The sequence below is a fragment of the Panthera onca genome, chromosome B4, assembly GCF_046562875.1.
Source record: "Panthera onca isolate mPanOnc1 chromosome B4, mPanOnc1 haplotype 2, whole genome shotgun sequence".
Classification (NCBI taxonomy): domain Eukaryota; kingdom Metazoa; phylum Chordata; class Mammalia; order Carnivora; family Felidae; genus Panthera; species Panthera onca.
Window position 1 is genome coordinate 95529550 of NC_138345.1, and position 12600 is coordinate 95542149.

Genomic DNA, 12600 nt, shown 5'->3' on the forward strand with positions numbered 1-12600 from the left:
AATGTACAGCAGGGCAAATATAGTTAACAACACCATATTTTTTATTTGAAAGTTGCTAAGAGAGTAAATCTTAAAAGTTCTCATCATAAGAAAAAAAAATGTTCTCGCTATGTGCGGTGATGGATGTTAACTAAATTTATTGTGGTTCTCATTTTGCAACATATACGTATATCAAATCGTTATGTTGCACACCTAAAATTAATACAATGTCATATGCCAATTAAATCAATTTTTAAAATAACAAATAAAAAGAAGCTGATTGTCTCATCTAGAGGTAAATTTTAAGTACATACACCTGATCTGAGATTATGATGAATTCTGAATATAATCTGAATCTTCAGGTTTGACCAATGGATCATTTTTAAAGTCAACCTGTAGCTGACTGGTATATAAAGTCTTAGTTGGTCTCGATGACAATCTGTCCAGCACTCGGTCTTTTGTCCTCTCAGATACAGACGGCGTATATCAGTGGTGCTGTAGGGTTATGTGGGAGACAGTAAAGAAATAGAAACGTAAAAACAGAATGAAATCTAATTACACGGAGTTTCCCTTAAAACAAAAATCGATTGAGTTCTGCCCAAAGTGGCTTGTTGTTTCCTGTGCCAGGAACTACCGTGCAAGCCCAGCAGGAAGTGTGCTCCAGAGAAGGATCACATTACACCCTTGTTTTATGGTTCATTTCACTTATTTAATGCAATCCGAGAACCTGCAAAGGGAACATGTTAGAAGGAGGGAATAGGCTTTTTGTCTTGTTTTGTTTTTTTAAGTTTCTTTGAATCAAAACATTTGTTTTTACAAGGTGCTTATAGCCCCACAGAAGCAGGACTTCCAGAGTTGCATGGTGAAGACATTTCTCTTTGTCACCAAATTCAAAGCAAGTCATGAGGTTGGGTTATGTCTAGGGTTGAGTTATGTCTGTTTCCTTTGCTGTCCTACTCACATAATTTTAAACATGAAGTTTTACAACCAGGCCCACAAATGGGTTTTGAATTCACATAAGCTCTTCCTAGGATCTCTAATTTGATAGAGAGACCAAGGTGGTCTGGGGCGGGGGCGGTGGTGGGGCAGGAATATATTTCAGATGCAAAATAGCGATTTTTTGTTGATCAAAAGAATGAGTTTGGCCATATTGCTTGAAAACGTATGAACTGAGCAGCCGGATTTCCTTGTAGTGGCATTCCTTGTGTGGACACCGCTCCTCACATGCTGTCTGTTTTCCTCTCCAGAGACCTCAGTATGAACAACATCAGTCAACTGCCCCCGAGTCCCCTGCACAGTCTCCGCTTCCTAGAGGAGTTGTAAGTATCGCCGTAGTAGTGATGCGTCCAGTCAACACTGTGCACATTCTTGTGTTTGCCTCTCATACTTACTGTGGGAACCAGATAAAACAAGGCAAAAAAGCTGTCAGCACCAACAATTTTGGCACATGAGGAAACACTTACTTGGGAGGGGAGAAAAAAAAATTGCCTGCGATTCTGGAAATCAACTTATAAAAGAGTTTACCATGACGCTACAACTTTCTAAGGTGAGACTGAGCCAAACAAATTAAAATTTTAAAACAAAGGCTGTTTAAAAGAGCTGGATGTCTCTTTGGAAATAGTTAAGCAGCAGGATATTAAAAGTTTGAATACTCGTTCATGTTTATTAAAATAGCAAGTAAAGCTATAATCAAAACCAAAAACTGCCGCTTGGTTTGGGTTGTGACCGGGAGAATTGGGTCCACATTCCATAGCACCAAAACTTCTTGTCCTAATCACTTTTAATTACTATTTTCCTACTTCTTCATTTAGCTTCCCTCAAGGCTTGAACAGAAAAACATGAAATCCACAGAGGACGTCAAACTGGGCTCTCCGAAAGTCACTGTAAAAAAAATAAAAAATAAAAAAGGAGGAAGCTAAAATTAGCTAATGATACACAGAGGAATCTTGATTAGGTCTAGTAATCATTTTCCAGAAGACGAAAAAGAACCGTATAATCCAAAAATCTGCATTTAAAAATTCATTTGATCTTCTTACCCTATTGAGTGATGGAGACTGAGGGAGTGAGGTGCCATCTCAGTCTTCATGAAGAAAGTTTGGCACCATCATTAGAGTAAGTCCTCTGACTGTTGATTAAAGGAATTGTTTAGGCAATGACCTCTTTTGAAAAACTTCCTTTATAAATCCTAAAGTCAGGGTCCAATCTGGAGAGTAATTTAAATGGTTGATGCACTGCATGATCCACCGCAGGAAGTGGAAAGAATATTCCATCGTAACCAAATTACACTATGTCGATTTTTTCCTTTTTCAGGAGGATAATATTCTCACACTTCCCTAAGGCTTTTCTCTTTATTTTTGATGGCCTTATATTTTTGCAAATGCTATTGTTTTACTACCGAAAGTTGAATATATGTCCAGATTGTTTTCCAGAGTTACAGTGGGGAAGCTCAGAAGATGGGATTGTACAGCAAGTTTTTATCATTCAAAGAATGGGTTTTCAATCGGGGTTTTCCAGCTCCTCTTTTCCCGTCTTCTTTTTTCTCTCTGACCATTTCCATTGCTAAAAATTAACCTTGATCAGGGCTGAGACCTTGTCTAGCTTAGTCATGGCTTGTATGTAATAAATAATCAACACATTTTTGGGGTGTTCAGTTGGTTGAGCGTCCGACTCTTGATTTGGGCTCAGCTTATGATCTCACAGTGGGATTGAGCCCCTAGTTGGGCTTTGTGCTGAGCTCAGACCCTGCTTGAGATTCTCTCTCCCTTGCTCTCTGCCCCTCCCCCACTCATGTTCACACACACTCTCTCTCTCTCAAAATAAATATTTAAAAAAATAATCAATACATTTTTGATGGATGAGTAAATGAATTAATGAACAATGAGAAAGCAAAACATGTAAAAGGAGCTTCTCATACAAGTTAGCTGCCTTAGGAAAAAGGTAACAGATGTGGTAGACATTAGCTAATATTTCTAAAGATAACCTTTAGCAAATTTTGATTAGTGTTTTTTCCTCATTTCCATCCTTCTCATCTTCCCTTTCTCACCATAATTAACATACGATGCTTAGTCCTATTTTCCCCTGTATTTCGAAGGTGTGTATTTCCTATGCTTTTCTCTTTAATTTCCTTACACTATGAGATGGCACAAGGCTTCCATTCTGTGTCAACATGCACCTCAACTTTAGACCACAAACTGAATCAATAAATAATTCACTTCCCTAAGGACTTTGTTCAGTAGAATTCCTCCCTCAGTGACCAACTCATTCAAAATAACTCCTCATTCTTCATGAGGTGAATGTTAATTCTGTTCCAAGGCCGGTTTCTCAAAAGGTAATTGAGGAAAGTCAGGGGGAAAAAAATAGGGAAGGAACTACCATTTGAAAAAGATATTTTTCTATATTGTCTTATTTTGATATCTGGAAACTCCATTAAGGGTCTTGACTGTGGAATCATGGGATTTCAGAAATAGAGGGACCCTTAAAGGACTATTCATTCTAGTTTTTCATTCTGTCCTGGAATGCCCTCTGTTGAGTTGGCCAACTTGCAGAATGTAAAAGCTAGACCACTTTCTCATATATAATTCTATGTTGTATCTGACTGATGTTTTGAAGACATCATTATTCATTTCGTGGCAAAAGGGGATAGTATTTATAGAACCTGGAGAAATGATCAGCTCTGTTTGGTTTATTCTTTTGTTCCCAAGGCTTATTTTAGGGTGTTGTGTTTAAAACAAAACAAAACATAGCAAAAAAACAAACAAACAAAAAAAAGCACCCGTTTTGCAGAGTATTGTGATTATGCCTCTGGTATGTTGCTCATAATTTCATTAGATTTAGCTATGTTTAAGTCTGTATTCTCTTCTAGAGTAGAATATCTTCAGAATAATAATGTAATTATAATGACAACAATAGTAGCTTACTCTGTTCAAAATTTTTCCACTGAATCCTCCTAACAACCCCATAAAAGTAGATATTATTGTTATCCCCACTTCGTAGATTAAAAAAGAAAGAAAGAAAAAATGAAGTGCAGAGAAAATAAGAAACTTGTCCAAGATCATGAAGTGGTGTCAGGGCTAAAATTCAAACCCACCTTTAAAGCCACACTCAGAAGGTAGAGGAAGCGGTAAGAATTGTACGTGATTTGTGCATTTCTTTTCCCCAGTAGTACCTAGCACAGTGGTTTGCACAAAACTGTTATTTAAATTGAGTTTTGTAATCATAGGTCTGTCATATGGCTGTGTCTGTCTGTGTATATGTGGAGGAATGAAATAGAGAGAGTAGGAGAGAGATCTGCCTGCCCAGCTGGGAGAGATTGGATATTCAGGTTATCAATTCACTACCATCACCGATTATTGGCTATGGAGAAATGTCATCAGAATTTTCAGATGTAGAATTATCAGAGTATCACCAATTTAGCACTGCTTCATAGGTACAAAACCTTAGTGACTATTTTTATATGTGCCTGCATATGCTTAAACAGCATGTTTATATGGTATTCTACCTGAATCAACAAATGACAACCATGCAGCTGGATACAGACATTTAGATATCTGGGGTGTGTGTGTGTGTGTGTGTGTGTGTGTGTATCTTTTGTTATGACAGTATAGCACTGTTCTAAAAGTATTCCTTCATTCAATTTATTCAGCTTATCTCTGGATTTTTCTCTTTATCTATTAAATAAGAAGGTGTTACAGATACTATTAATGATTTTAATAAAACTCTCACCACAAAACTCAATTTTTAAAAATCACTATTGATAAAGGCAAGTAACCACTCTTCCTGTTCACTAATTACCCAACTTATCATTTCCCTAGTTTAATTCATTTAATTATGTTGTGAACTATGTAGACAGCCATGATTCATTCCTCATCTGGAGCTTAGCAAAGGTGTCGCAGTTTAAAACCCTCTAAGAATCAATAAAGCCTTAACGGTACTCCCTGACTCACTGTTTAGAAATATATGTATATTATAACCCCAGAAAAAGTGACTACCTGAGACAATGATTTAAGAAGAATAAAGGTCCTCACCATTGATGAATTCCTCTCCCTCCTGATGTTCTAGAATGTTTGCTACTTGTGCCACATATTCAAGTCTTATTTATGAATGTTATTTATTTTTTTAACTCTACGCAGTGACTGGACATGCAGAGGCCAAACGTCCTATTGTTACAAAGAGAAGGAGAGCCTTCTTCTTTTGGAAAAAAACAAAAACATGGTATCTGAGTGTGGCAAGGCTGTGCTAGGGAGAAAAGGGCAGGATTTAGAGGCAAAACCCAGGTCTTGTCTCTGCACTACCTGATAATCCACTTGATTTCACTGGGTCTCCGGGGATAATGGCAAGAGCTGCCCCGCCTGTGCTTTGAGATGTTTCTGAGAATTGAATGAAATGATAATGAGAGAACTTTGGTAAGCTCTCATTCACCTGCTGAGCTGTGTTAGTAAAATGAAAACACCTTCAAGAAGAGTCCAACCTCTTTCTTTCCTCTTTCAAAAGCCTGACTTTGCAGTAACCCAGGGATCCAGGACTTGGGAAGGAAAAGCTCTTTCAGGGGCGCTTGAGTGGCTCTGTCGGTTAAGCCTCCAACTTCAGCCCAGGTCATGATCTCACAGTTCGTGGGTTTGAGCCCCACGTCAGGCCCTGTACCGACAGCTCAGAGCCTGAAGCCTGCTTCGGATTCCGTGTCTCCCTCTCTCTCTGACCCTCCCCTCCTCACGCTCTATCTCTGTCTCTCTCTCTCTCTCTCTCTCTCTGTCTCAGAAATGAATAAACATCAAAAAAAAAAATTAAAAAAAAGAAAACTTTCAAACTCTCAAACACGATCAGTGCAGAATAGTTCTTTCCCAAATTTGAACATCCTGAAAGCTAATTGCACTTCTCTCCAACAGTGTCTCTCTCAGTTCTGTTAATTCAGTTCTATTAGGGACTTATGTTAACGTTTGCTATTTGGACAAATTAAAGATTTGGTACCCAGAGTGTGGTTCAGATGTTAGGAGCTAATGGCAGAGCGTTCCTAATGCTGACATCCACAAGTCCCATTAAACTTAGATTAGTAGTTTGATGAAACCAGAGGGGAAAATAAACTGTTACCATTTTAAACAGTGTGAGCTGAACGCCTTTGTTTCCGAGTAGTATTTTAAAATCTTTCCAGATTCTAATGCTATTGGAATCAAATACTCGATTTAGCCGTCAAGGAAACATGAGAAGCTCTAGGGAGGTCTGTTTTCAAGTTACTATTGTTCCCTGGAACTGCTTGCTCATATTATGGTTGGCCTTGAAGAATCTCTATATAAATAGTAGATACCGATTATTGTAGATGAAATTTGTAATGAGAAATACCACCAGACTTCCTGAAAGCACAATCTACGCTTGATACTTCTACTTCCTCATCATGGGGCTGAAAATAGTGAGAGCTGTTCTGCCTGTCTTTTGAGATTTTTTTCCTGAAGATCAAATGAAATAATGATGAGAGAACTTTGGTAAACTCCAATTCACATATTAGATGTGTTAGTAAAATGAAAACACCTTCATGCCCATGAATAATCTTCGTGCCCCTTGGCTTTGTCACAGTGTTCCGTCTCTTCATGGATCTGGCAAATGATTAAAAATGCTGCCTCTTTGAAACTCGCTTTCTCTAATGTTACTTCATGGCAATTATTTTGGTTCTGTTCCAAATGTCTATGCATATAGCTAGAGGTTGTGTAGCTATATATGTCTATATATATGTATATATGTATATGTACGTATATATACGTCTATATATATATTCTTATATATGTCTATATATGTCTTATATATGTCTATATAAGCTAGACATTTAGATATCTGTCCAGAGTTTATAATTCCACACTCTTTTCCCATTTGTTTACTCTATTTCATCACCACATAGTTCAGGTTCTTATTGTCTCTTCTGGATAATTATTAAAACCCATTAACTAACCTCTCCTAATTCTCCCAACAAGTAATGGATGAATCATCATCTCTGGGGACGGAGATATAAAGGCCTCTAGTTGATCTTATCAATATTAAACTGAGAATTATTTCAGACTTTTCCACCTTTGCATATGCATTAGAATCACCAGAAGCATTTTGAAAGTTTTTTAAGTTTATTTATTTATTTTGAGAGAGAGTGTGCAAGGAAGGGGCAGGGAGAGAGGGAGAGAGAAAGAATCCCAAGCAGGCTCCATGCTCATCGAGGAGGAGCCCGACATAAGACTCCATCTCACAACAGTGAGATTGGACCTGAGCCAAAATCAAGAGTCAGATGCTTAACCAACTGAGCCCCCCAAATGTCCCTCACCTGGAATGTTTTTAAAACTATTAATTACTGGGGCTTATTGCCAGAGATTCTGACTTAATGGGATTCAGGGGGGACTCAGGCATTATTTTTTTTTTTAATTTTTTTTTAATGTATATTTATTTTTGAGACAGAGAGAGACAGAGCATGAACGGGGGAGGATCAGAGAGAGGGAGACACAGAATCTGAAATAGGCTCCAGGCTCTGAGCTGTCAGCACAAAGCCCGACGTGGGGCTTGAACTCACGGACCACGAGATCATGACCTGAGCCGAAGTCAGCCGCTCAACCGACTGAGCCACCCAGGTGCCCCCTCAGGCATTATTTTTTAAAGCTCTAGAGGTGAGCTGAGACCCACTGGGATATATGAAGCATCACAGTGCAGGAAGATAGTCAGGGACTCATCAGTTGATTGTGGGGACCTAAAGCAATGTCCAAAGGTGAGAGATGACTCTGAGTAAGGCTATGAGATTAGGTGCCAGAAGACGGGGGAGACACAGTCAGTGAAACGGGAAATTCAAGGGGAACCACTGATATTTTGGAGGCAGGGGATGCCTAGTTCTGGAGAAACAAGGTGTTAGGTGCCAGTGGGACATCCAAATGTCATTAACACAGTTGGAATATGAGTCTGGAGCATGATGAGTCTGCTCTAGAAAGAATGACTAAAGAGTTGTTTACAAAAAGGTGATTTTTGAAACAGACGAGGATCTTGAGAGAATGTGTAGGCTCTGTGTTTCCCGGTGTGGCTCTCTACCCATATTAAAATCATCTGGGCTGCCTCTTTTAAAATGCAGTTTCTTGAATCCTTCCCCTTAGAAATTCTAATTCGCTAAATCTGAGTGGGAGCCAGGGGATCTGAATTTTTTGTAGCTTCTCTGGAGATGGCAATGTATACCAAAGTTTGAGCACCACCAGATAGAGAAAAAAGAAAATGTGTGAGGACAGAAACTTGATGAGAATTAAACGAGGGGCTAACAATAAGAAAGTGAGACCACTAGTCATAGTGGTGAGGAACGATAAGGTTGCACAGGATCTGGAGGGCAATGGAGGAATCTGAATAAGAAGCAGTGAGCACAGTTTCCTTATGGCCTTAACCCCAGTGATGCAGCCATTTGTGTCCTTGTGTTTTTCCTGTTTTAGATTGATTTTTCCTGGCCACCCTAAGCTCCAGATCAAGTAATGGTTAAAAACCAAGTAATGGTTAAAATCTCAAATTTTTAAGCCAAAATGCTATGTTGAACCAAATTCTCTTTTGTAAACTTTTCTATATAAACATGAGCAAATAACCTGTCTGTGACTCATTTTCCCCTCTGTAAAAGGTGACTAATCATGTTGTTTAATATGGTTTTTATAATAATGAAATAGCACAATGTATATAAAGTACTTCAACACTGCGCCTGGAACTTGCAAATTGTTTAGTAAGAGGTAGGTACTGCTAGCATGCCCCAAAGCACTATACGTGGCATATTGAAAGTACTCAAAGAAATGGCTGAATTTAAATGTGATGTGTAATGAAGAAGGCATATTCCTCAGCTATTTCCGATCTGGCTGTGTGACTGGCCAGCCATCTTGGAATAATTATGCCAGACCTAAAGCCACTGTAGCACAATGGCCAACTGTCTTTAGAGATCAGATCAAATGATCAATCAATAAATATTGATTCAGCATCCCGCTGTGTGCAGGCAATGAGATTATTGGTCTTAGGAATCTATAATCAAATCAGGTAGACTACAAAATAAAAGGTAGAAAATGAACCTTACAGATAGCCTTGTATAGAATATGTCCTATAGGAAAGATGACTGTAGACTGAGGGAATTAAGGGAGGTTTCACAAAGGAGTTAGTATTGTACTCCACTAGTCTGTGGTTAAAGAAACCATAGGGCTTTATGCCCACTGAAGTATTCTCTGTTGCCCTGAAGAGTTCATTTATTCATTCCAGTGGTCTTAGCCTTTGAACCTTGAAATCTGAATATTTTTACCCTATCTAATAATGAAAGCAAAATGGACAGCTCAAAAACACATAGTTTAAAAAAGGAAAGTTTTTTTACTGGATTTGACCAATTGGATATGCTTAATTTACTGGGGGGTGGGAAGGAGACCACATTTTTTTGAAAATCACAACTTCTTGAGGCATATTAGGGAAGACACTTATTTCCTCCAATGGGAAGAAAAACAGTCGATGGAATTTCATACTCCTTACATCCAAGGCTGCCAAATGGGCTTCAGCAAACCTTACCAAAGATGAATGCCAGAGGGTTAAACTCTAAGCATCTGGGCCTTTTCACTGGCGTGGGCATCTCATAAAAGAAAACCCACCATGGTGAGCTTGGTCAATTACAATGATGATGCATTACTGCCAGCAGAGAGAAGATCAGTAGATTACATCTGACTATGAGTTTCATCCTATTTTTGTCAAACTCTTCATATCACCGAGACACTTGGCTCCTTTAAGAATAACCCAAAGCGACACTTATCAATGGAGTGGCTCCCAAAACAGCAAGAGCACTTACTCACTACAGTTGAATCATGAATAACCAATCTGAATTGAATATAATGTTTGTATTCATCACTTTATCTTTTAAAAGTCATTGATTACAATATTATTATGATTCTTCCTAACTTTATTTTAGAAGAATTTCTTCATATGAGAATATTTTGATACATCGTACAGGAATAAGAGACTTCAGAGATTTTATGTTTAAGTGATAGTGTAACTACAATTATTCAGGTGAATCACAACTCAGAAGAGTGAAAAGAAATCCAGAAATAGTAACAGAGTCCCTGGAAATTAATATCATAAAATCACAGAGAAAGAAAATAGTACCAGAAAACTGGAAATCAGCAAGTGTCATCCAGATCTTCAGCATGGGAAGAAGGGGAAACTACTACCATTAAGCCTGATGTTAGCCCTCACCAATTTTCTAGAACAAATTAATTTTGCAAGTAGAGAATGTGTACCATCCAGGTCTCATGTACTTTGTAAAAAAGTTGAAAAATAAAGCAGTAATTTCTCAGAGCCAGTACGAATTTGCTAAGTAGTCAGAAAAATCTTCTTTTAAATCATAAGGGTTATCATATTTAAGTTCATCCTGCCCTGATTGTTTAAGTAGCCCTGCTGTTACAGAGCTTCCATGCACCCTCAGAAAAGACTGGATCACATTTAAATGATATGGGGAAAAGGATGTTTTTCATTTTACGTGAAACCTGTCTGAGCTTTGGTACTTTTACCTACAAAAATGTGGACAATAATAATCTCTGATCTACCTCCTGATATAAAATATGGAAAAGTGCTTCTAAAATGTTAGTGACATAAAAATAAAATAAATTGTTAGTGACATGTCATAAAGGAAGCTTACAATAAACAAGAAGAAAACAGCAAGGTAGAGAGAGGATGAGGGGGAAAGACTGAGGGTAAGCAGGAAACGCACGTGTGTCAGAAAAACAATTTGAGGGCAGATAAAAACCATTGTGAAAAAACTATCATTTTAAAACAACAAGTGAAATGAGGCCTAGGAAGGTTAAGAGGCTTTTTTTAAACCTCACAGCACACTAATGGTGAGATGGAAGAAAACTGAAAAGGGAAAGAAAAAAAAAAAAACACAAGAATTACAAGGCAAAATATTCTCACAAGAACTGACCCAGGAGGCCTGGTAGAACTTGCCAGGTCCTCTCACTAGCTCTGGAAATGCTCCTCTGCCTTTGGAACTCAGCCCGGGAAGCCCATATTAGACCATGGTTCCTCGCTCGGTAATTTCCCTGAGGCTGTCAATCAGATAGCAAGGTTAAGCCCTCCCACTCCCCATGCACACCCCATTCTATCCACATGCCTGTCCCTCTCCAGGCCAACATCCAGAGATGAGAAATCAGGAGAAGGACCAGATGTGACCTCTGATTGCTTTGCTTTCGTCCTTCTGTTTTTCACAAAATGAAGCTACCCAAAACAACAACAAAAATCCTTTAGATTTCTTAACTTAGGGATTCAAATTACTATAGAGATTAAAAGAAACATACACTCTCAAAGATTTTTTTTAAGTTTTTTTTTTTTTTTATTTACTTTGAGAGAGAGAGAGGGAGCACAAGCGGAAGAACAGAGAGAGAGGAAGAGAGAGAATTCCAAGCAGGCTCTGCACTTGTCAGTACAGAGCTCTACGCAGAGCTCAAACTCACCAAACACTAGATCATGACCTGAGCCGAAATCAAGAGTTGACCACTTAACTGACTGAGCCACCCAGGTGCCCCTCAGAGATATTTTAATTGGTGCTTGAACACCAAAACATCTACTTATTTGACTTACGTGAAGAGGAATGCGTCTATTATTAAAAAACTTGATTTTTTTTCTTTTTATGGCAACTGAGTCAGTGAAACTAACGATAATGGGACAATATGAGTCTTATATATGGAGCAGTATCTTTAGGAATAAACATGTTCTCTATATCATATAAAAAGATATAGAAGTTTTCCTTATTAAGCTGTATCTTATTATAGAAATGAAGATGATGGGAGAGATATTCCCATGAAATAATTTTAGAAACAAGAAAAAAGAATCCAACTCTCAGACAAACGGTATGTGGGTCTCTGGGGTTGGAACATAGTTGCCAGAGATTTGTTAGTTCAAATAGTCACAAGAAAGATTTGTGTGCAGTTCTCGTTATTCAAGTATTCATTGGAAAGCCTTTTTTCCCCTATAGTTAATATTTATTTAATTTTAGAATTACTAAAAACAACCCACATAGTAAAGAAATAAGAGATGGATCCAATGATTTCCTTAAACTGTTGTTTTTGTCAATGAGATAGATCTTCCAGCAGCCCAGCAAATAGTTGATGGCGCATCATAAATTCCTTTGCTTTGGGGCGCCTGCGTGGCTCAGTCAGTTGGGTGTCTGGCTTCAGTTCAGGTCATGATCCCACAGTTCGTGGGTTCAAGCCCTGCGTCAGGCTCTGTGCTGACAGCTCAGAGCCTGGAGCCTGCTTCGGATTCTGTCTCCCTCCCTCTCTCTCTGCCCCTCCCCTGCTCACATTCTGTCTCTCTGTCTCTCTGTCTCTCAAAGATAAATAAACATTAGAAAGATTTCTTAATAAATAAAATAAATTCCTTTGCTTTAACACAACTCCCCTAATAACACAGGTTCGTGGTTCCATGGGTTAGTTCTGAAAGTCCTTGCCCAGAAAAGAAAAACAGTTCATGAGAAGTAAGCTAAACTTCAGGAAACATAACACAAAGTTATTTACCCTAATAATAATTTAAACTAGTAAGATAAATGAATAAAAAGTTTTTACTTTCTCCTTTTCATGTCCAAAGTCAAGGTGTCAGGAACCATCAAAGCTACTCGAT

The 12600-nt window shown here is 38.3% G+C and overlaps 1 protein-coding gene across 1 annotated transcript in view; it reads left to right on the plus strand.

The window, feature by feature from the left end:
- LGR5 (leucine rich repeat containing G protein-coupled receptor 5) overlaps positions 1-12600 on the plus strand; it is a 128971-nt gene that overhangs the window by 55306 nt on the left and 61065 nt on the right. Inside the window, exon 2 of the mRNA XM_060656972.3 lies at positions 1227-1298. Within this exon, the coding sequence (XP_060512955.3) occupies positions 1227-1298 (72 nt within the window). The remainder of the gene's footprint in view (positions 1-1226; positions 1299-12600) is intronic.